General features: G+C 33.4%; 1 protein-coding gene across 1 annotated transcript in view; it reads right to left on the reverse strand.

The window, feature by feature from the left end:
- Window positions 1-25954, reverse strand: part of NBEA (neurobeachin) — a 516634-nt gene that overhangs the window by 299766 nt on the left and 190914 nt on the right. Inside the window, exons 30-31 of the mRNA XM_050714797.1 lie at window positions 12245-12683; window positions 1084-1238 (exon numbers count right to left, since the gene is read on the reverse strand). Of these exons, the coding sequence (XP_050570754.1) occupies window positions 1084-1238; window positions 12245-12683 (594 nt within the window). The remainder of the gene's footprint in view (window positions 1-1083; window positions 1239-12244; window positions 12684-25954) is intronic.

The raw sequence follows: 25954 nt of genomic DNA on the forward strand, positions 1-25954 counted from the left end.
CAGAATTGGCTACACAAAATGAAACCGTTCACAGAAGCAAAAACATATTCAGAGCATTCTTCCCTCCCATCTGCCTCAGGATAATTAACTTAGCTTTTTTTTTTTTTTTTTTTCATTAGAAAAATCAAAGTTCTATTACCAGGTATTAAAGGTAATCTGCAAAAAGAAAGAAAAAATAATGAGTGTGTCTTCATATTATTCCATGAAGTAGAAGGATGCTAAAAGCTTCCCCCTCCATTTTCTGCAACCCCAGGGAGACTTTAATTTTCTCAACCCTTGACTGCAGTTGTGATATCCTTGAAGAGAGCTCTTCTCTCAAGTGCTTTTGCTTAGTTTAGAAAGAAAACAGACCATAGTCAGACATTTCACAGGAGTTTAAGTAAACATCAGTTGCTCTCACAGTAAGGATTCATTTCTGATAGGAAACCACAGTCTCTGTAGTCAACAGATTCTTTCATGATAGACAATCCCATTTTTACTAGTTTAAATAATTAAAAAACCTCTTATCCTTCTTCTATAGGTCACAATAAATAACTACTGATAAGACATGACTAGAGTTAAATTAGGTAAGTTCTTACCAAAAAACCTTCCAAAAACCACAAAATACTTGTATGATAAATAATGATTGCCAAAACTATTAACCTTCACAATCTATGATATATGCATAAATATCCTGTAGTCTTTAATTTCTTCGGTGTGCAGGGTGGTATTAATTGGTATATATCATACAAACATCCTCTACTGCAGAGCACTGGAGAAGCTAGCTCATTTTTATTCTGAACTATGACTATAAAACAATATTAAACTTATTTAAAGGTTGTGCAAGTCCAACATGTACTATCAAAGACTGTAAACATACACCAAGTGAGAATACTGTCTCTAACAAAGGACAAGATTTAGTCTTTCCAGGTTTTTTTGAACAGTGCAAAAACAATAACTGAAAAGATGGTTGAAAACAAAACAAAACAAAACACCACTAAAATAACAAAACAAAACACCACTAAAAATAACAAAAACAAACCAAAAAAGAAGAAAAAAAAAAAAAGGAAAAATGAGCGTCACAAAAATATTTAAGGACGATACCTGTTGTATTAATCATACTTTTTGGTGTAGCTCCTGTTGCAGCAAATATATTAGGTGTACTACCCGGTGGCAGCCCACTCCCCGCTGTGGCAGTTCCAACTGTGGTCACGGCCAGACTACCTGGTGGGGGCTTCTTCACTGGTACAACCACGCTCCTGTAGGAAAAGAAATGGCAGATTACTAAAACTCTGCAGCAGAGTTAGCAAGAGTTTTTGCTTATTACAGGATTACACTCTGTTATAATGCTATTGATAAAGAACACATAATAATGGCAATTTCCTTAATCTTTCTGAAATAGGTTGACTATGTGAACTATATATGAAACCATATATATATATATGGTTTCAAAGTCAACTTATAGTCAAACCATATATATATATAGTTTCATATATACATATATAGTTTCATATATATGAAAACATACTCCTATTTAATAGAAAGATTTACTCTAATTTTCTGCAGTTGCTTGTCACTCTGAGAAACCCAATTTCTCTTTCAGTGTCCCCAAAACTGAAACATCACATCACTTCATTGATATGTTGTTGACACCACTATGTGCGCCTGTGTTCTAGATTTGCAAAGAAAATATCAAGCATTCAAAACTATGCCAGAATACTAGTAGTAAAGATTTACTTGCACAATATTGGTATTATGCCCTTTAAAAAAATAATGTTTAAATGTAGTCTTGAGAATTTGTAAACACATTGCACGTGCTAAAAGGGAAGAAGAAGGAAAAGATAGACATTTAATTAACACTTTTTCAACACTGGACAGCTGTTATAGTGCAGACAGGTAAATTAAAATTTTTCTACTTAATTTTTCAATTTCTTTATTTAAAAAAATGATTCCAATAAAAGTCTATGCCAATAGAAAAACTGGGTGAAAAACTAAACCTGAAACAAATGATATTTGTAAATATTAAGACAATGTATTTTCATCATCATACACATTTCCTACTTGAGCAGATACATTTTCCTTTATAATTAAAAATATTTATTGTAACCAAATAAAGTAGGAAGAAAATGTAACTATTTAGGGCAATAAGGCCACATTTTGCTCTAGAAGTTCCTTTGGTAATTATTTTGTTACACTTTCATGTAAACATGATGGCACATAATGGATCAAAACGTGCAGAGTTTTGTTTTTGTTTTTTGTGAATGTAGTTAATATATGTCTAAGTCCTCAATTTCTCTCGATTTTCATTCAAAGCCTGGTGATGGAAATTGTATTGGTGATGCCATTGTGAAAATAACATACAACTTATTTTTTATGATCTTTTATTTGATGACAGTGTACAAAAGGTTCCTCAAGCATAAAATAATAATAATAACAACAACAACAATAACAATAACAATAATAATAATAATTTTTAAACTCTTTTTAGAGGGGATCGCAGTCCCAGTTAATATCTCTGCATTCTCAACAACAGTTTTACCACTACCCTAAAGCATGTATTTCAGAAAGGTAGCTCTAGGCATATTGATGGTTTTCTGTCTCTTTCCATTCACATTAGGAGAAGATGAGTTTGCACAATGCAATAACTATTGATTAAGATATGTGACCCTAAAATAATTGCTTTCATCTGTAGTTAATAATCTCTTTCAGTCCTTGGTGATATAAAGTGTTTACATAGTAGCTGCTACAGGTGAATAAAACTTGAGTCTACACTGGTAGATTAATCTGCACCATAAAAGTATGAAAATTCATAAAATTAGCTCCTATCCACACAAAAGATCTCTAGCTCAATTAATGTTTCAACCAAATACTTGAGTTCTGGAATACTTGAGTTAAGGAATATTGAGTAGGTACTGACAAGAGCAGAGTCCCTACAATGTCATAAAAACACAAGAAGAAATCTTCTTTAGAAGACTGTTTTCTTAAGAGTGTAGTTTAAGTCTGAAAATTAATTCCTTTTGGAAGAAAGGACAATCCTCCCCATATTCCACAAGTACTAATGCTCTACATCTGGTTGATGTTCTTTTTAGGTATGATTCAGGACATGAAGACAGGTAAGGTGTTATTAAATTAAAAATAATCACAAGAAACATAAGAGGATGCAAAATCAGTGAGACATTATCATCCTAGTTTGAAAGAAAATGCCGTTTTCTGACATATCATACATGGTGATCTTGTCAAAATGTCTCATTCTCCTGATAAAACAATATACAATGAGTGAATATAGAGAATGACATTCAGATGAAGAAGACTAAGAAACTCTATGAACAACACAATAGACTGGACAGAAATGTGCAAAACAATCAAATCAGTAGCAGAACAAGAAAAGTGAAAGACTGACAGCTTTCAAGTTAAAAAAAACACACACCATCTTTTAGCCAAACCACTCCAATAGCACGAACAGTGAAAACAACAGCCAAGCCAAACCAAAACAGATTTATGAAAGATGCATAGTTATCTACCTAAAGATAATATGAATGAAAGAAAGAATTTAATGTGATAGATGCCTGATATGTATCTCTGCCAAGCATTCAGATATTCTTGTCATGAAGGAACAAAAATCTACAGACTAGAAGAAAAGGTCATATATAATTCTGTCATTTCTTTTTTAGGCCATGTTTTATACAACATATTATACAACATATTTCAGGATTCCAAACTGGTGCACATTTTCCTGAATCACATCATCATGGTCCCAAATGTTCCTCAGTGATTTAGTCAACAAAGGCTTAGTAGTAATTGACTGCAGAAACTGATTCAGTTCATCAGGTATTTTACAATTTTAAACATAAATGTGACTACTAATCATTATTCTGCTGCTCTGAGTGTCCTTTTTAAATTCTAAACCTAAGCCTGAAGTAATCGTAATTCACATCGTGTTTAACGTGAGTGTTGGTTCTACCTGCATACCACTCATGCATTGCTGGTTCATTAAATAACCTCAGCAAAGGGCCACAGAATTCATCTGCAGTTTAGCAATTCACATTAAATATTTAGATAGAAAATAACACCATTAATATGTTGAAATGCAAAAAGAGAAAATTGAAATAAAAAAAAATACATTCTCAAGTTAACTTTCCTCAAAATTTCAGCTACTCAGTGCTGGTGACAGACAAGTCAGTTTGTACAGTGGTATATTTTCTCTCTCAGTCTAATCCATGTTTTGAACCTCTTCTCCTTCTTAAAATCCAAAGGCCCTCAAGCTTAATCATTCTGTTCAATCAAGAGGTTAGAGATAAGCCTCCAGTACTGGATGTCTAGTACTACCTATCTGAGCACTGGCAACTAAATTAAAATCTCTGTACACTCTTCTGGAATACTTGAAACTAAATAAGGCTGAATTAATATTCTTGCCCCTGTTTTCCTTCCCCAACAGTAGAAAGCAGAAGAATTTCTCTCAGGCTGAGAATTGGGATTGTCAGGTTGAGAAAGTTGAATTCAGCCAGGAGAAGAGAAGGCTCTGGAGAAACCTACAGGGGGCCTACAAGAAAGGTGGAAAGGAATCCTTAAAGGGAGTGTAGTGATGGTTTTAAACTAAAAAAGGGTAAATTTAGATTAGACATTAGGAAGAAATTTTTTACTGTGAGGTTGATGAGGCACTGGAACAGGCTGCCCAGAGAAGATGTGGATGGCCCATCCCTGGAAGTGTTCAAGACCAGGTTGGATGGGGCTCTGAGCAACGTGGTCTGGTGGGAGGTATCCCTGCTCATGGCAGCATGTTGGAACTAGGTGGTGTTTAAGGTCTCTTGCAACCCAAACTATTCTATGATTCTGTGAATTTTCAAGAAGCACATACCTCAGTAAAATTTTTTCACAAGAGTATTCTGTGTCAAACAGCAACTTCTGCCAGATGTTTCAGAGGAAATCGCAGTAGAAAATGGGGGACAATTTGTCTGCTATATTGCATCTTACCTTGTTCCTGCTGTTAGATTAACTCAGTCTTGAAAAGAAAGTTTAGCATTTCTTCTCTGAAAGTTTTGTGTATTCTCTATGCCTATATACGTTTGATCCATTATGAAACATGCATATTTATTACTCACTATTCTTCCTGATTTCAGTCCCAGATCATGGTTAAAATCTTTTAAAAGTGTTTGTTAGCATGTATTAATAGCACTTTTTGAATCCTATTTAAGACAACCTTCTATTAGGCTTACTGCATTAAGATAAGATTCAGCTGAAATCAAGGAGTAAAGACGTAACTCTGGAAGTCTCACAGAAATATATAATCTTTGAGGCTCATGCAAATGAAGTGTTAGCACTGAATGTCCACTTATTGGTTCTTTAAGTCATTTGATAGCATATATTCATCAAAATATCAAAATTTTAAAGTATATAATGTGCTCCTAATCTACTAAATAATTATGATTATGATTATTGTTTCTAAATAAAGGAAGTGAATTGTCTTAGGTGTGCTTTTAGGACAAGGACATGAAGGTCTTTGATCTTCATGCTCAGATCAAGTGGGAGAGTGAGTTTCAGGGTTTACTTCCAGTGCAATTCACAGTCACTAGAATCTCCCTGGCATTCATGATGAATTAGCTGAAGCATCTAAAATGATCTAAAAATTGTCAAGAAACAAGAAAATACTGCAAGAGATAAAAAGCTTACTATCAAGAAAGACAAATGGTCATGACTGAATAGAGAAATTGGAAATAGCAGAAATTTAGTGAGTTTGAAGAATCTGAATAGAATATAAGCTAAAATGTCATGTATTAAGTAAAAGAAACATCACTGAATAAAGAAAAAATCATAAAGGAATGAATAGTATGAGATGTAGACTGGAAATGGGGAAGGAAACTAACCTATCTGTGATGTAAAAAAAAAATAAAAATCCCCCCAAATCAAAAGCTAAAAAGCAGCAGTTCTGTAAAAGTCAATAAGGCTTTAATACTGTTTTTACAGAGGCTTATTTTGTTAAAAAAAAATTAAGACAGAAATCCAGTATAATTTTCAGCTGTATGTCCAATGAATCATACTAAAGAGTAAAAAGATGCTAGTTTCTCCCCATAAAACATACATACATTTAATTTATAAAATATAACAAGTTCAATGCACTGAGTATGAAAAGATGAACATTACATAGGTTATAAGAGTTTTGAGAGAGCTACCTGTGTACAGATTGCTAAATAACAAACAAGAGGAACATGAAAACAGCTTGATAAGAAAAGAAAAGAAAAGAAAAGAAAAGAAAAGAAAAGAAAAGAAAAGAAAAGAAAAGAAAAGAAAAGAAAAGAAAAGAAAAGAAAAGAAAAGATTTGGTTGACTTGAACCTATTAATAAATTTAGTATAAATTTGTTCTAAATGAAGAGCTGAGGGAGAGATGCTCTTCCACATTTTCCTCTGTTTTGTTTAGAAAATCAGTGACTAAGACACCATCCAGGAATACAGGCAATGCAACTTCATCTCCCTCCTCTGTCTAACGGGATCTAAAACCACACCTCTCATTCTTTGGAGTATATTTTATCTACTACATTAGGAAATATATTCTAGAGAGAGGAGCTCTCAAGTCTTTCCTTTTACTCCAATATCCACTGCATAAAAATCATGAAAACTACTGAGAGTGGACTAGAACCCCAGTTGAAGCCCTGAATCTTCACATTGATGATTAGTTTTTCATTGTTTAAAAAAAACTTCTGTGATATCCAAAGTAGTGTGGAATGCAATGTCTAAGGCAGCACCTCTAACTGTCCCCACTCGATTCATAAGAAAGGCATTTTGATTTATCCAATTATTTTTCTTTACGAGCTTTAAAAAGTAATCTTTTTTTTTTTTTTTAAAAACTGGGAGAAGACTAAAACATATTTAGTCATAGCTCATTTTTATTGTATTAAATTTTCAAGAAAACCAAATCTAGTTTTCTGCAAATCTGTTTTAAATTTTTTGGAGAATGTAATGACTATAACAGGAGTGTAGTGTATGAATTTAGATATTTTATTTAAATGACTGAGGTAGACCAGTGTACAGCAGTGATCTCCCAAAGATGTGCAATAATACAACAGATCATTACCGAACTTCTCCATCTGAGCCTTCAGAGCACCTTTTCTCACAGTTCTTGTCCTTTTCCCTTCCTGTTCATCAGTTTTATATATACATATATATATATGTATGTTTTATATATACATATATATATATTCATTCTACTAAAACACAGGTAGATAATGAGAATTACTTTCAAATATAGTCTATGTATACAAAACATAGCTATGCATCTAAATGTATTTTAAAAACACCTCTTTTCTCCATACTAACTGACAGGACACATACCATCCCTGACCAGATTCCACAAAATGTCCATCTTCTCTAGCATATAAATACCTTTAAGATTGGCCCCCAAGGACCTTCCATGGGAAAACAAAAACCAAGCAAACAACCAACAACAAAACAAAGCCTAAAATTCTTCAAACGTATGTGCTTCAAAATATTTCAAATTATGTTTGTAAAGACTTTATTGAACTATGATAACCCATAATGTTCCAATTTATGAAATGATAATGCATTAAAAGTGAGTAACATATTTAACTTAGTAAAAATAATTGATCTAACTTCCAGGAACTCAAGATTTTCTGCTTATGAAAAAATGCCTCCTATTGAAATAATTTTGATACATGTAGAAAAAAATATATAAATATATAAAAATCTCATTTTGAAAAAAAAATTAAACAACCATATACAAAACCAAGAGCACTCTCAGTTTCAAAAATAGCTTCACTCTAAAATCTCTCTACTAGAAAAATAGTAGAATGGAACAAATGCAAACCTTAGAGTGTAGTACTCGGTAGGGACAAATAAATTCACAAATGTTAACTGTCTAGGTTGTCTAGTGGGACGAATGTAAATTGACTAAAAACCAAGGAAAGCCTCAAACCCTAAAATCAATAACAGATACTGATTTTTGTCAGACAGAAGATGAGAATGCAAAAAGAAATTATTGGTGAGTTACACTCCATTAGTTGCAAACCTAGGTGAAATAACCCTTTTGTGTTTGCTTCTAAAAATGTCATCCTGGATGCCATTTTCAAGGAATTCAGTCTGACGTTAGAAGATATGTCATAACTTTGAGAATCCAGACTCCTGTGTCCCAGAAATCTGTTTATATAGCTCATAATGTAATTACAGCTACCTTAAGACAGATGAGGCAGAAGGCAGCAATATATTGAAAACTAATTGAAAAATGCAGTTGTCCAGAAGCACTTGTGGGGAAGAGGTCTCTGAAAAGCTGCTCAAAGCTTCAGAGTTTGAAGTGAAATTTTTGATGTCACTCTCAATCTATTGAATAGCTGACAGACAATCAAACCCGTCTGGCTGGCTGGCAGCTCATTTTGCTGGCAGGTGGCAAACAATTAGACACACCAATTTGTGCCTCCTGATGACATTAAAGCATGAAACTAAGTTGTATGCAGAGCCTAGTGATTTGTGTGAAAGCATTTCAAAAATAATACTCTTTGCCGTGGCAACTCATTTCAGACTGCCACCTCCCATTATGGCTTTGAGCAGTGAAGACGACAGACTTGAGTTACGTGCGGTGCAAGGCCGCTTCTGTTCAATCCGTCATCAGCGCCCCCCGAGACCTCAATCCCCTCCTTTCATCAATATCACCTCATCATTTACATTCGATTGTGCTTGAACCGCTGCATACATTAACTGCACAGAAGTCCAGTTTGATAAAATACGTTGGACACATTTTCTGCTTTTATATTTCATTTATAACTGCATGAATTCTAAGAATGCACTGCAGCATATTAGGCAATGACTTTTATGAACATATTAGCAATGTACAATTAAAAGAATGTGCAGAGCAAAACACATGATATTTAATGATAAACAGAATTCCTGACTTCAATTCTATTTATTGGAGTTTGCTTCATATGCCATTTACCTGCATATACAATGAGAGATTATAGCTAATGAAATGCCTTTAAAACAACAAAGATATTCTTATTTTTCTAGTAATTATTTATTACCATAACTTTTTTTATAAGACACTCAGCCAACCAAATAGAAAATTAAAATTAAAAATAAAAATCACTATAGCCTCACAAGGACTAAGATTACCTTCTGATTGAAATGAAAAATACATTTCTCTAATCCTGATTTGCTTATAAACACAGAATCACTGTGTATATTTTATAAAAGTTAACAAAAAAAGAACTGAAACAAATAAAAGCTGGCAAAAACAATACACTCCGTTGTTTATGATTTTCCCTAGACAGAATAAACATGACCAACAGCCACATTGCTTAGTGAAGTACCAAAAGCTGCATAAACTACAGCAATGTAAGAACCTACAAAAATATGGTTCACTGGCATAGTGTTGGCTTCTAAAAAATATGCAATATATATTATTTGATTTTTAGTTTATATCAGTAAACACAAGTATATTTGCGTAAGTAAGCATTGACAAACAACCAAGCTGTAACTTTTTTTCATTTTTCCAATGATAATTAGGATACTATAGGCAACAGAAAACGTTAATAAATCATCACAGGCTAAAATCCATGATTCTTTCTCAATTCATATTTTAATTAATTCTAAGTAATAAATTTCAATATACTACGCAAGCTGTTCCTCCTCCCCCCTCCAAAAAAAAGTTTCACGGTATCTCAATCTGCTTCTCCTTTGCAATTTGAAATAGAAAAGCAATAAAGGCATCCACCTTTTAACTCCAAAGATTACCACAATGGTCAAAAAAATACTTTGAAAACATGAGCGGAGTGCACAGATAAGAGTGCCTGAACAATGGTAGTATTCAGTGATACAGCCATGAGGTGCAACCAGCCATTTGAGGTCATTTGGGCTAAGAACACTAACATACTTATGACAATGCCAACTGTTCAATAATATCCATTTAATTGACAATAAGAATATAACACTTCCTGATCTGGTGGGACCTGCCTGAACTTGCCAATTTTCCCTTCACAGTTGTTGGTTATAATAATAAGCGTGCTCTACCTCACAAAACAAAATCTGATAGCAGAATGACCTATTAAAGAGAAAAAAAATATCCTAACAAAGTTGATCCAATGGGTGTTCTTTTGCTTAAACCCCAACTATTCCTTAAAACCCAACCACTATCCAAGTATGGAATGCCTATAAAAATTTGTAAACTCTAGGTGTGCAGCAGCTCTCAAATGATTCCATAATTTGATATTAACAGCTACCAATAACAGTATTCAAAATGTATGAGCAGTCACCTTGTTTCAAGAAGAATCTAAGGTGGGTGCTCACACAAAATAGAAGTTGTGGTCAACCTACTGCAGCCTTGTAATGTTTTTTAATGCTTTTTTAATAAAGATATACTTCAGAAATACAGAATAAGACTCATCTCTCCAATCATTTTAATGTTAAGTTCCCTCTAAAGGTGACAGGGACAACTGATGAGGTGATATGCCCCCATGTTAATTGAAGTGTTTAGCATTTTATGAATTACTAATAACCTTCTGAATGAAGTATTTTTCTAAAATGACCAAGGTAGAAATTTAACTGAATAGGTTCCAGTAAAGTAACCTTTTGGTGGCTACAGTTATATGATATTAATGCTACAGTCAGCATAAATTTCTGTACTCTATGTATGAGAATGCATTTCTCAAATTCTGAAATATGAGGGCTCCTCACACAGGATGAAGGAAAAACTCCTAATCAGATAGGAAAAAGTATTTTTCATTTCACACTGAAATCAGTCTAAAATCAAACCCATGCAGACAGATGAACAAAAAATATTCTCTTAATGAAGCACTTGCTAAATAAGCCTTCTCTAATATGGTTCTAAGACCCAAAATAATATTATTATAAAAATATAAAAAGTATATATAAAAGTATAAATATATATATATACATTTATATACATTTATATTTATATATATTTATATATGTAAGTATATATAAAATAATGTTAGAAAATAATGTTAGAAATTCTTTGCTACTAAGGCACATTTAATTTTGCTTATCTCATTCCAATCTTCTCTGTTACAACAGATGCTGATTGTTTATTGAATTATTTCAGAAAAGCAGCCTCAGTACTAAGCTATGCATACAGACAAAAGCCATCAGCTTTTCTATGCAATTCATGATGAAAAAGTGCTTCACTTTTATGCTAAACTTTTCATGTATTTTCTTGCACTTTACTGTTTACATTATGTTGGAAACATTGACTGCATATTGTTTTTTCTTACGACTTTAAGACATTTCTGACATTTTTGCAGGTTTTCTGTAAATTCAGATTTTTTTCTTAAAAATCGTAACATACCTGTTTTTTTATTTTTTATTTTCCTTCAGAATTTTAGTTCTTGTAGATGCAACTAAATTATGAACTAATTTTTTACAACTGCTTAAAGATTTGAAACATGATTTAGCATATCTTTGAGTTAAAACTTGATTCCTCACATTTACTTTTTTTTATTATTATTATTTTTTTAACAGTTTTATGAAGAAACTACAGGGATCTTGTCATACTGGAAAATTTAATCACATCAACACACATGAGTGTTAGCTCTTTACACATTGCAGTTTGAGCCTGCAATAAAACAGGTTTCCCTTCTCCCCAAAGGATGTTGACAGTTGCACATTTTATCACAATTTCTATGTTTAGTGTAACTAAGATAGGCTGGACATTTAATGAAAATTATATTCATTAGAAGCTTGGAAACTACAGCCCAACAAGAGAAACAAAGGTTTCCTTGTGTAAATCTTCAACAGTTTATTTTTAAACACTAAAATTTGAACATATTTGCTTTTTAAAAACCTAAAAGAAAACTGTTTTCCACTATAACCATACAAACCGCTTGCCATATTTGAAGCATTTCAGTACTAGGAAACAAGTGCAGTGATGGATCCAATTAAGATTTAAGTCTTTGAAAGAATATTCAGCTGAATTTCTACACAGCCAATCTGTTCTGTATCAGCAGATATTACTCCTCTTCCTCACTAAAAGGTTGTTTTAAAGGAAAAAAAATTGACTGTTAATGTATTTATTTAAAATAGGCTTGTTTCCGAAGTACGTCACAGAGTTTTATTCACTACTGATGGAGAAAACCAAGGTGAATCACTTTTATATATGTGGTCTGCTTCAGTAAAACAGAAAAAAAAATGAAGCTGTTTTTTTTAGGACAGCCTAATATATCACAATAGAAGAATAACAACACAAAAAAAAAAAACTATCTTCAAACTTCTGAATTAAATCAATATAAAACAATGAATCCAGCCATATACCTGTCAAATGAGTGAAACTGCATGGGGAGAATAGCCTGAGCTTCTCTCTTCAGAGCAGGATCAGGATAAGGGATTGGATCTGGACCACATTCTGCTATTTCAACAGGGGCTGCCACGAGACTTTTCAGTATTTCCTTGACATTGATGCCTTTACTTTGGCTGATACTGGATATTGATGATGAGGGTTTCAAGATTTCACTTGGGCTTTCAGTTAAGCTCTCCTGAGATTTCTTCACTTCTGAAGACAAAGTAGACAACAGCTCGCTCATAGCATCAGGGCCTGTGCTGGTCTCCAGGTCTGTCCCATTCAAAATACTGGGCATCTGTTCTTCTCCAATTCCTGAATCCGTATGAGGAATAGAGCTTTCCAGCTGAATATCTTCAACTGGTGTTGGTGTTTCTTTATCTTTGATATTTTCTGGAAACACAGTTGGAGTCTCTGTAGTGAAATAGAAATTTGGAACAATATTTATAATTTACTTTGATTTTTTTTCCCACAAATATAATCAGTAGATTTTGTAAGACAGAAACATAAGTTTTAGAAAGCCCACAAATCTTAGCAGTTTACAGCAAAAATGCATTCTACATACAAAACATTTTGGTTTAAACAGCTGTTTGGCATATATAAAGGCTTGTAAGAGGGAGCCCAAAGCTGCATTATGCAAGCTCAGTGACATTTAGAAATTACAGCCCACTACTCACACAGTAATCAAATAGAATAATACTGCCAGCAACAACATTAAAAATCATAACCTATATAGACTGCATATCAACATCATCTGTAAGGCTATTGGAAAAAAAAAAAGGTAACCCCATTTATGCTTTAGGATTACTGTAAACTTTAGGATTTTTATTGCTGTCAGCAAATATTAAGCTTGCATTCAAAAGAAAAGTGCTACACCTTTTGTTTTCTTAATCCTTTTGTTTAAAATGTACATTATACACATTTTACACACATGGTGATTATATTGAATACAAATTTATTTATATACAAATAAAAAAGGTGTTATTTATTCTTTAAATAACCCCTCCTTCACAAAAGGTAAAATTCTGTACTTCTTTCTGGCAAACATTCAGAACAAAATAAACAGAGCTTTATAGAGATGGGAAAGTGAAATCTGTTGAGTTTGGAACATTTCCAGATTGAAACGGGCTCTACAACATATTGTAACCGAGGAAGTGTCCGTCTATTAATTATTGCAGTGAACAGACAACACTTTCTGTTGATAAGAATTCTGATAAGAATAATTTGATATGTTTAGTGGAAAGTTAGCTAAAGTTGTGAATAACCTGCATATTCATCTTTTTGGTTACATCTTTTAGAGCAATAGATTGTGGCTATTTTTAATGAGAAAAAGCTTGCACTCAAAGTGATTTTTTAATTTATTTTCGTACTACCTTAGTTTCATTTGGTCGTTTGCATTACTATAAAATTTAGCCGGCCTGTGTATGAAATAGACAGGTGGTTTTTTTTTTGTTTGGTTGGTTTTTTTACGGTTCTGATATAGAACTAAGTCTTGATATTTTGGAAAACATTTTAGAACGTAGATAAAGCTTTGCCCATCTAGCTATTTCAAACAAAATATCCTTCAACAATTTGACTTGAATAACACGTACATACTTTATTACTAATTTTGTAATATAAACAGCTGTAAAATATCTATGCATTTACCACAGAGGCATAAGTGTGTGTATGCACATGCACAGAAAAAAAAAATCCATATAAGATTATTTATTTGAAATATGCTAGTGTAAAGCTAATCATATCTGCAAGTGTTGACAAACATATAGATAGAATAGGTTTTTAAAAACACAAAGCTGAATGGCCCATTATACTGAATAGTGTTTTCTTTTTTTAACAGCCATAAATGTTGAAACCATTTCCTCCTTCTCTTTCTCTTAATTGCTTGAAAGACTTCTTACCAAATGGACATGAGCCCTGTTTTGTGAAGCAGGAAGTAGAAACCAGATTTATGAGCTGCATACGATGCACTTAGCATCTGCTGTTTCAGGAAGTAAAAAAATCCGTATCTACTTAGTACTGCCTATATTTGGCACAGAAGGACATCTGATCCACAGAATAAGCCTAATGAATTTTCTGCTTGTTTGTCTTTCTTAAGTTTATCCATCCAAAGACAACAGCGAAATGAAGGAAAGAGCAGGACTGGACAAGCGGTCAAGCAGATTGCTCCCCTGTTTAAACAGGGATTTTAAGGATTTGCATCTCTGTGCTGAACACCCTACCTGCTTGGCGAGGCAGCAATATAAAATGCAGAGAGACCAGAACAGAAATTCACAGCCAACAAAAGTTCAGTGATAGTTGCAGGAATTGTGACTAGAAGTTGTGACTACTTTATGATTATTCAAATTAAGATTTGAATAGCTTGAAGAGACGAGTGGTAATTTAATTCTTACTTGCTAATAAACAATGTAAAAATTGCATCTTTAGGGAACTAAATACTGTGATCCTTGCTCCTTGAGAAAAAGACTCATATTATAAAAACACTAAAGCAAATATTCTTTCAGTTATTGCTATTACAGTTATTTAAAGCACAGCTGAAAAGGAAATAAAATAAACATATAGTTTGAGCCTAAAAAACAACATGCAAGGAAGGAAAAAAGGAATAGCCATCAAAGAAAGCTGTATTATAAGTCCAGTAGTGGACAGCAAGTGAGAACTACTGAAAGTGAAATGAAGGTACTTATTGAAATCTGTGCTAAATAAAGTAATATGAGGGTCCACTATGATACGAATGAAGAAGACAGTAGATTACATGGTGAAGGTAGGGTACACAACGTCAATTTTCATTAAGGTCAACAATGTTGAACACAAAGCTAAAGGCAGTAAAACTAATGCAAGTGTGGTTCTGGAAATTTGTTGTGATTTTGCAGCTACAGAGTTAATTTGCTTTGTAGAGGCTCACATGATGCTGTGTTTTGGATTTTTGATGAAAATAGTGGAGATAACACACTGATGTTTTTTGTTGCAGAGCAGTGCTCACACGGAGCCAAGGACTGTTCTGCTCCTTGTGCTGACCTGCCAGTGGGGAGGCTGGGGGAGCATGAAGAGCTGGGAGGGGACACAGGCATGACAGCTGACCCATACTGACCAAAAAGGATATTCCACACCATACGATGTCATGCTCAGAAATAAAAGTTGGTGTAAAGAAGGAAGAAGGGCAATATTTTCAGAGTGATGGCATTTGTCTTCCCAAGAAACCATTATGCGTGATGAACCCTGCTTTCCTGGATGCGGTCTGCCTGCTGATGGGAAGTAGTAAATGAATTCCTTGTTTTGCTTTGCTTGCGTGCATGGTTTTTGCTTTACTTAGTAAACTGTCCCTATCTCAACTTTTTACCTTTCCAATTCTCTCCCTTATCCCACCTGGGGAGAGTGAGCAAACAGCTGGGTGGCAGTTATCTGCCTGCCAAGGCTAAACCATGACAAAATTCAAATGTTCTAACTAAACCAGAATTATTTAAATGTATTGAAATCATGGGAATTGACTGACTCCAAGCCAATTTGGAAAGAAGCAATCTATGAAATTACTGGTCTAATAGAAAGTATTTTTCCCAGATGTAAGTGGAGACAGCGACATATGACTGGAGAATATCAAATGTAGTTTTTCCTTTTAAGAAAGGGAAAAAGAAAGATCTGGACAACTACAAGACTTCAACAGGAAGCAAGATTTCAGAATTTATTTTGGAGTAAAGAATAGTAATGGTGTGGAATGAGACAGATTACAAAATGGCTTTGCTGAAAGACTAAGCTAAGAGCTTTCTTAATAATTATTGGTCATAGAAAATATGGCCCAAATAGTCAAATTCAGCAAACCTTGGGTGTCACAAATGATTTTACTTTAGTGTGGAGAAACTGAAAATTAATAGAAGGTGAAAAAAGAAACTGGGAAGGAGCCATCAAGTAGTTTCAAAGAAAAAGTATCAGAGGGAAACTACCATGGAAGCTATCTTGTTTAAAACTTTAATCACAATTTCAGGAAGAAAAGTAGGTACACTCTAGTGCAACTTACTGATGACAAAGTTGTAAGGTAAAACTCATGAACAGAACGAATTAAGGTAGAAGGGCAAAGTAAATTAAATAGTTCAAAGCTATGCATTCAGTGACTAACACAAAGGTTCCTGTAACAACTGGAATTCAGCAACTGGAAATGACCAAAAAGAAGGACCTGGACACATCAACCCCTGGGTAACCAGTGACCAATACAATGATGTGATGGAAAAGGCAAACATGATTCCAAACTTTTATAAAAAAATAGAAAAGAACCAAAAAAAAAAAAAAAAGTCCTGAAACAGTTCAGTATTAAAGGCATTAGAAAAGGCTTTGGTAGTTTCATTGTGGAATACTGTATACATAGCTGTATTTGAGGAAGATGAAATGCCACCATAGAGACACATTCTCACATAAAAAAGTGATGCATTCTTGCAGAAAAAAAAAGGAGTTTGGCTGATATAGTCTGGCCAAATTACTACTGAGAGGGTATACAACAGCTATTATACATATATTTTTAGGATACAAAATCTGGAAAAAGGATTTAAGTTAAATGGAAGAGTTGGCATGAGATAAACTGAATGCAAATCCACTATGAATAAATTTTGTTTTGGAAGTGACAGCCATCAGTATGGAATTAAGGTTCTAGAATATCCTTCCAGTCAGAGTAGCAAGTTCAAAAAACAGAACTAATTTCCATATGGTATAAATAGGAGTTACCTTAATTACTCAGCAGGTTTCTTATTCTCATTTGGGAACAAGGGATTACAAAAGACCCAAGAGAATTGCACCATTTGAAGTCAAAAGTGGAAGGAAAATTAAATTTGTGGATATAGAATTTAGATATGACATTCCATACAATCCATAACAACTAATTAAAATGATTTAAGAATACAAATAACAAGAGAAGTTAGTCTACATGAAGATAAGTGCAACGATACTTCATTTCCGCAGAAACCAGACTTGTATTTGCACTTTTCTTATTGTGTCTCCAGTGTGTATTAAGAACTGCAGTGAATATTAATGTATATTAATAACTGCAGTATATATTAATATACTGCACTAAGTCAATTAAGCTTAGTCTGATGTATCACCACAAATGGTAATCTTCTAAAAACTGCTGATATCCAAAGCATTAACTCTTATTTTTCAAAACATAAACCAAGCCAAATGAACAAAAATTTGTCAAATTTATTTTTTGTAAATCAAAACAAAATAAATTCAGAACAGATAAAACTGATTATTAATTGTCTTTCAAATAAGAATACTAGTGAGTTGGTTTTTGTGAAATTCAGAAAAAATATGTCTGAAAAGATATTATAAAAACCTTCTGCATCAGCATTATTATTGGTACTATTATAGGTAAATTTTAAGCTCCTGAGAATGGGTCACAGAAAACAACCAATTTTAGTTGCAACAGTGCATATCCACAAGTTTTATTCCTCATTTGTTCTGTGTCAAAGCACTTCTGTAGCCTACACACTTCAGGAATAAAGAATCAGTACTGAACAACGCTTCACATTGTTATTCTGTAAAAATCTTAAACCTGTAATGTACGCTTTCATAAAAATTCTAAATACTCAACTTAGCAAAATGATAGTTTTAAACATGAACAGAAGCAAAAATATAACTGATTACATCTGTCTATGTTATAACATTCTGACAGTAAGCTTGTAAATTTTCAGCAAACCTCATCAGTTTCCACAGCACTAGGCTATGTCAGTAGACAAAGCAGAAACATTACTAGATCTAGTGATCTTAACCCTGTCAGAAACAGGCAGTTGGAAGCCAGATGCCTCCTCTTTACTGTTTTTCATTGTAACTAATGAGTTCGTCTACGACATTATGGGAAAAATATGGGCTTAAGGTAACTAAATGACATGTTGTATATCTGGTAACCTCACCCATCACACTCTTTCCCTAAAATATCTTGTTTGCTTGTGATTTATGAAGTGTACTGTAATTGTTTTAACTTTTTGATTTACCTAAATAGTTCTTGTACTGCTTCTAAATACCTAAAAAAAATGCAACCCCCCCCCCCATGTTTATTACCTAAATAATGAGACACTTCATGTTTGTAGCAAACATAAGATTTTGCCATTATAAAAAAAATGACATCACAAAATAGTCTGTTTTAAATCTTTATTACTTTAAAGAATGGAGAAAATGTGCATATATTCCTATGGTCTTTTTTTCTCTTCATTTGATTAAAAAACACACCTACACAAAAATTAGCTGAAAATTTTCCAAATAAAAAAAAAAGAAAATCATTATTTTTAACCACTTACAATATGTCTGAATATATTAGTTTCCACCTCCTGAAGAAATCCATTTGAAAGTTGCATTATCCTAATCATTGTCAATTTTTTGCAATATAGCAAGATTTGGTAATGGAAGCTTCGGGATCAATATTAGCATGAGTTGCTGCCACTTTTCAGTCTGCACATGCACTGGAAAATGTATGTGTTGTTTTCTGTACAGATATTCTAAGACACTAGTTATAACCTTATTACCTGTATTTTACAGACCCCTCTGTAGTATTCTACATTTTTAAAGAGAGCATACATCCCAGGCTCAAAAGCTTTCAAGCCAACAAGGCAGTGATATTACAGTTTCCCCCATAGGTGGTAGGGTCAACTCTTCAATGGCTAAGCTCTAGGCTATAAAGAGATGGTGAAAAAGTTCTTCCTAGCAATATTGATCTACTAGTTTTCACTTATGAGAAGCAGCACAGTTATACAGAAATTAAAAAATAAATATGAGGATGGAATCAAAGAGTAATAAGGGTCTGATTTAAAATTACAATGAAAGGAATAACCAAAAATGGAATTGCAATGGAAATGTACTCAGAGGCTGAGGCACAACAGTAAAGATCACACTAAAAAGAACATTAGCATGCCAAGCTGTTCTATATCTGCTCAGTAACTTTGGTCCTATTGACATTTCTATTTCTACGTGGAAGTAATCACAGAGTACAGAAAAAGTTCCCTGTCCTCCTGGTCCTGGCCTAACCACATAATGTGCACTCCTTTCAGCAGCCTAGACAGTATTACTCTTCATGTAACTACTACACATTAATGGGCAAATTTGGCCATGTCCCACTAATGTACTTCATGGAATTCTGTTATTTCTGATGCAAGGTTATCTGACTAACAGCGACTTGTATTTTGCAGCGTTCATTTCCAGAACAAAAAGGCTCTGAAATGGGAGAGAAATGGAGAAGTGACAGGGTGGGGGATTCAAGGTCGGTAAGTGATGAAGAGCCTGTATGGAAGAGAACAGAGTTGTCATCAGCCAGCTTCTCAAATGGACACTTGTAAGTCCATGTCTTCTCTTTTTGCTCACTAGAAATTAATTCTGTTTGCTTAAATTCCTCAGAAGTCTTAATTTCCACTCCACCCTCCACCCCCCAATCAATCCTGGACTCAGGCAGGCATATAGAGCAGCTCCTTCTACCTTGATCAAATAAAAAGTATTAAAAGAGTCACTTAAGACTTATAACTCTTGATCTGTTTAGGCAATGTCTTTAATCAAAGTCTTGATTCTGTCTTACTATCACTTTCCTTACTAACCAAACCTCCTTCACTCAGTGCTCAATAAACGTGTACATCAGTCTGACTGATTACCTGGTTACCAAACAAAATTTCAATGATCCCACAACTATTCAGGCCACAGCTAACTAAGGCAATTAAATAAAAAAGTCATAAGAAAAAATAAATTTAAGAAAATGTAAAGCTGTAATAAAGATATATAAATTTTAGAGTAAATAAGTTGTTTGCATTTGAAAGAAAAAACAAATGCAGATCAGGAACAGTATGATAGCATGTTTGAATTTTTGTAGGTGAATTTCCCTAGTTTTTGTCAGATTCTGTTTTATTTTTGTCTTGTGTAAACTCAAAAAGTATACACATAATGAAAGACTATCTGTGAAGAAATTAGGGGAAAAAAGGATCAGAGGAACAGACACTAAGTGAACATGGCAGAATGGTGGACAGAAAGAAGAAAATTGTGATTCTCACTCTGTTGGATATTACAGGTTTCTACCCTCCTTTCTTACAATTTTAAAACGAAAAAATAGATGAGCCAGTAGTTATCTATGATAATATCTGTATTTCTGACTCACTATGGGAAAGCTGATAATTTTGTTTAGACATTTATTGTAAAACTAAGAACAACAACAAAAAATCTGTCACATAGGTTACAAAATCCAGTCACAAAAAATAAGTGAAGAATAAAATATTCCATAGACATGATGAAACATACTAAAAGCATTACATAAGAAATATAGAAAAACTTAGGAAAAAAATAAAAGAACTTTTAAAACATCTGTAATTTGTACAAACAAATCAAAGTGTTAATGTTATTTGACCAAAACCAATATAAATTACAATTGCTTCATGGGCATGTAATGATTGATTAATTAATGATGAACTATATGTATCTTCTGATCCCTTAAGTAGAGGGTGAAGGGTAATAAATATTTGATCAAAATGTATTTATTATTACACCAAGATCTTAAAATATACTTCCTCTCAGAGGCAGTCAGAATAGGTGGCATATATTTTATATAATCAGGAAAGCAATATAGTAATCTGGAGCAGCATGCAGAAAATCAATTTTTTATCATTCACATGATTATCATTCATTTCCCTTATAACATTTAACTCAACTTCTTGAAAGCATATGGACAACTATATTCTGAGGAAGATGGAGCCACAGATTTTATCAGGGCTTTGTGGAGGCAAAGGATATTTGGAGAAGCAATATAAATTAGTCCCTTAGCCCAGTTTGTGAAGTTAGACTGCTGTCCTTTTGCAAAAGAGGTATTATAAAAATAGGCTGTAAATCTGAATGCTACTACACTAGGAATACAAATAATGGTATAGCAATGGACAATACTCAGCAATCAGAAAAAAGATGCTTTACTTGCCTCAGAAGAAAAAGCAATTTCTGCAACTTCTTAATATATTTACTTCTATCAAGAAAAAAATCAATAGCTTTCAGTCCATCCACAGCACATACCTTTAAAAATCTGTTCATTTACAGTGTTTGGGAAAAATACAGACAGCAATATCAAAGGAGATGAAAAGCCAATCCATTTTTGATAAAGTGTTGTGATAAGTGACACACCAATGTTCTCTGCACAATATGATATAAGGCAATTTGAACTGTTGCAACACTTTCATTTCCAAAACACTCCTGAATGTTAAGTGGTAACGTCATTTTTTTGACTGAAAATATCTTTCCATTATTTGTGTAGTATTAATTGTGTGTTTAGGAATTTATAGGCTCCCAGTTAATGTGCAAAAAAAAGATCATTCACACCTTTCCACTGCTGGAGATGTGGAGATGGAAGTACTGTTGAAACAATATAATAACCCTTCAGTGTAAGCAAGTATAGCTTTAATAATGACCAGAATTGAGAAAACTCATCCTACTGTTCCTGCCCACCATAACGAAAACTACTTCAAATTCATAGCCATACCTTAAAGAGGTTATTTGGTTTTATATAAGGCTGTTTAGCTGCTTTTAACAGAAGACACAATGCTCATCTATTTTTTCATAGGCTTATTCCACCAATATGATATTTCTGCTCTCGAAATATACACCGATTACCCTCTATCTAGTAAAAGAAAGGGCTACTCCCAGTGTTTCAGTCTTGACTTCCACACCTTCCAGACATAACAGAGATATTTTCATAACAATTTTGGGAAAAATCAGATAAACTAACCGAGAAGAAAACAATGTCTTCTAAGCTATTTAAGTTGCTACTATTCCAGAAATACAGATTTTAGCATTTTACACTAAATTCACTACTTGTGGAAGAGTAGAATTTGGTAGCTCTTGTTGACTAAAGGGACAGAGGTAAAGACTACTAAGGATGTCTCAACCACTACAATTTTATTTTAAAATGGCTCCAGGAACTGGCAAGTTCCACTGTGCCATTAAGTCAGAAGTCAGAGTCTTGATAACCCTCCTACACAGACCTGAACCTCCTCTGACATTAAAGTTAACTTAGTGTACTTGCTTGTGAAATAAAACAGAAGGAGCTTGTCTGCCTTCCACAGGAAGTAGCTTTGCATACTGGGACTACCTTCAACCTACTGAGTTTGAAAGGAAACTTTTCAAGGAACTTGAAATCATTCCTCAGCAGTAGCAAGAGTAAAGATTAAGCTCTAACACTGTTTCTCTAGTAAATACAACACATGAAATTATCACTAAAGATGAAAGCCAAAGATTTTTGAAAGTGAGTTTGTTAGAGCATCGGACTGCAATGAATAGTGTCCTTCAAGGATCATAAGCACTTAGTAGGCAAAAAAGGAGACTGGAATACCTAAAAACAAATAAATGTTTTACCTCAATGTGTATTTTATAGCTTTTAAAATAGTGCAAATTTATAATAAATTGAGCAGAGCAATTTCTTCAAACATGGACAACCTAAGTAAATGCTTCTACAAGAAATGTATTATGTTCAGCTCTCCCTAGTGAGAGCTTTGGTAACAAATGCTGATCACCTGAGCAAAAGCACCAGCCAACTGTCTTTTAAGTCCTCCCATGTGAGAAATTTAATTAAAAAAAACAGAACTTCTGTACTTAATATACTACTCAAGTGCACAGGCATGAACAGATTCTTTTCAGATATAAATAAGCGGGTTACAGAATTCACTGGCTACACCACTCCAGTAAAGAAAATTTGTAAAATGTTATTGCAACATTTAGATCATAGTTGCCTTGTTATATGTGGGATCTCAGTTATGTACCTGACCACAGTGTTTGTGGTCTGCTGGCTAAGTGTGGCAGATTTCCATTAGCTCTTTTTCCCCTCTCAAAACACCAATACATGAAGAAGCTTCACATGATAAAATAGGTACTATATTAGATAATTGTTCAACAGATTAAGTTTCTACAATCAGACAAGGTCTCCCAGACTTTCAACCAGAGAAACAACCACAGGACAATTCACTTAGGACTGCTTGAGGGGAGACAAAAATAATAATAATGGAAAAAGAGAAACATTTTCCAGAAAGTACAAATTATATGACTGATGATTCCTAAATACAAATTGAAAATCTAGTACAGAGCTTTTAGTCATACTACAATACCCACAGCCACTTGACATACTGAGAATGATAAAGTAAGTTTTCTATCATCTTTGAATAGTCAGGTGAAAATAACTCTCCCTTTCTGGCAAAGATACTTTAATGCTATATCAATTTTTTTCTAACTCCATATTTTAATTATGGAGTTTATCTTCATCCCAGTCAATTGAAGAAATCTGATGAACCGAAAAGTCTCTAGGCCAAGAAATATTTTAGGTCACTCTACACACTCTTGCATTTCAATAATTCTCGATCCAAAGACTCCATTTTGAAATCTTCACAATTTCAGAAAAACTGATCTATCTGACATTCCAAAAGCCTAATTTATTCTAATTCTTTGGTATTGTGAACAGAAAGAAGTCTGACAACATTTACTTTTATTGGACTGTGTTGCTCAGATACTCTTCAGAGGCAAAAGAATACTAATCTACTTTTTTATCTGAGACTGTGATAATAAATTATTGTAGAATAGATGCTTGAATTGTACTGCACATTCAGGATTCTCTAACCAGATTCACCTGACTTCACAATATTAGGAAGCTGTAGAGCACAAAGGAAGAAAGGTTTGCCAATAAGTCAACTTCTGTCTTTCAGGAGACATTCTGTTGCCCAAGATTTCTCTTAACTGTTTCTGAACTTCAAGGAGGAGTAGTAAACAAGCAGTGTATCTTTGAAAAGATGAGCAAGACTAAGTTTTCTCCAGAGTATCCTTACAAGCATTTGTCTTTGACTGAAATCTTGCCAAACTGTCAGCATTTGAATCAGATGAGCTCTTCACTTATGTGATTGGCATCCAGCCATGAATAACATGAGGTATGAAGATGTTGCAGAGAATAAATAAGCCAACAGTAGTGTGTGTGTATATTTTATGTCTTTTTCTTTGTTGATGTACCCGAAGGAATTTCTCAGTATCTGACACTTGAAGCAGCAAGTGGAATAAGCCTTGATGTAGCAGACTTACAAGCTGGTTCATAAAACTTCCTGAGCTATGCCATGATACCTTTATGAAGATCGATACTACACGTCAAGGTGCTTTTTAAAGCTCTGGAGCTGAATTTAGTTCTATTTAAGATTTTTGATGTCATAGAAAACTATCATATTTTCTCCCCTTTTAAAACTCTAAAGTTATGAAGTTAAATAATATGAGCTAAGGAGGGTTTCTTTTGCCTCTTTATGAATCCTGTATATGATCTAAATAGAAAAGAGTGAGATTTCTTTTGATTTTACAAGTTCTGCTTTGTCAGACTAAGCACAGATTATTTTAGAAATACTGCAGACCCTTCATATTTATCAGAAACTAGTAGGAGATATGAAAGCACTTGCGACCAATATATGGCAAAAAGTAAATCTACAGATAGAGACAAGTTTGTCCTTCCCATGGTGAGCTTAGAAAGAAAAAAATACAGCAGAATAAAGAAAAAAACATTTTTATTGCTAAATGGACACCATTTAATACAATGACACAATGGTATAATGGACACCATTGGTTTACCTTTTTCTTCCTCTTCCTTGGTGTGTTCTTTCTCCTTTAAACACCGTAAGATAACATATAGCTTGTGAACAATACTTGGTTCACAGCAAAAAAAAAATTTAAAAAAAATTAAAATTTATTTTACTGACTACAAGCAATTATTAGTAAAGGTATAATATATTTCCCTGTGAAGCACATCTACTAAAAAATTTATTTTAAGCAGCCAATCATTCTCCCTAAATTCACAGAGATCTGTTCCAAAGAACTCTTGTACCATTCTAACAATAATGCAATGATGACACAATTTGCTGTACTGAATTGGACTGTCAAAGAACACACCCTTTACATCCAATTAATGTCATGCAGAATGAATAAAATATAGAGGCTTTATTTCCATGTGACAACTGAAATTTTATCCATTTTATAATAAATAGGATTGTGCTTTAAAAACTTATATTGACTTTTAAATGTTAAATTTAATCATGCTATAATATGTTAAAATATCTTAAAATATAAAATATTATTAACATGTTATATGTTTTCTGCCAAAATCTGGAAGCATGTCAGATCACTAAAAAGAAACTGATTGGCTAAGTCACTGGAATGAAAAATTCTTGAAATGACAAAACAGGTTTTGACTTTAAGCCTCTTCTGACAGTGTTGGCATTTTTTTTTTATTTTCAGTTCCTGCTCATGTCCTTCAAAACTGAGTAACTGACTTCAGAATTTAAAAAGCAGAAACGCTCTTCTCTAATGTATGAATATGCAGATTAGAGATGTAGATGCAGTTAGGTATAAGAGAAAATATCAAGAAATAAATTTAAATAGCTACAGATAAAATTTCCTGTATTGACTAATTTGTTTCTAAAGCCAATTTCTTCCTTACAGTTTCTTCTGTATCTCACTTACACTATTACTGTAGCTCTACTGAACTATTAAAAGAACAAATCAAAATAAAACTATATTGTACTTGAACTTGAGGTAAAGCAAATACTACGGACAATAGTATAGAGGACACTTCTCTTAAAAAAAAATAAAAATCTTTATCTGAAATATTTTGGTGATTTTGTACATCTGGCTCCATTTTTAAAAGACTTCTTTTTAGGCTTTTTTTTTTTTCTGGTTTTGTT

This window comes from Cygnus atratus, chromosome 1, assembly GCF_013377495.2.
Source record: "Cygnus atratus isolate AKBS03 ecotype Queensland, Australia chromosome 1, CAtr_DNAZoo_HiC_assembly, whole genome shotgun sequence".
Classification (NCBI taxonomy): Eukaryota; Metazoa; Chordata; class Aves; order Anseriformes; family Anatidae; genus Cygnus; species Cygnus atratus.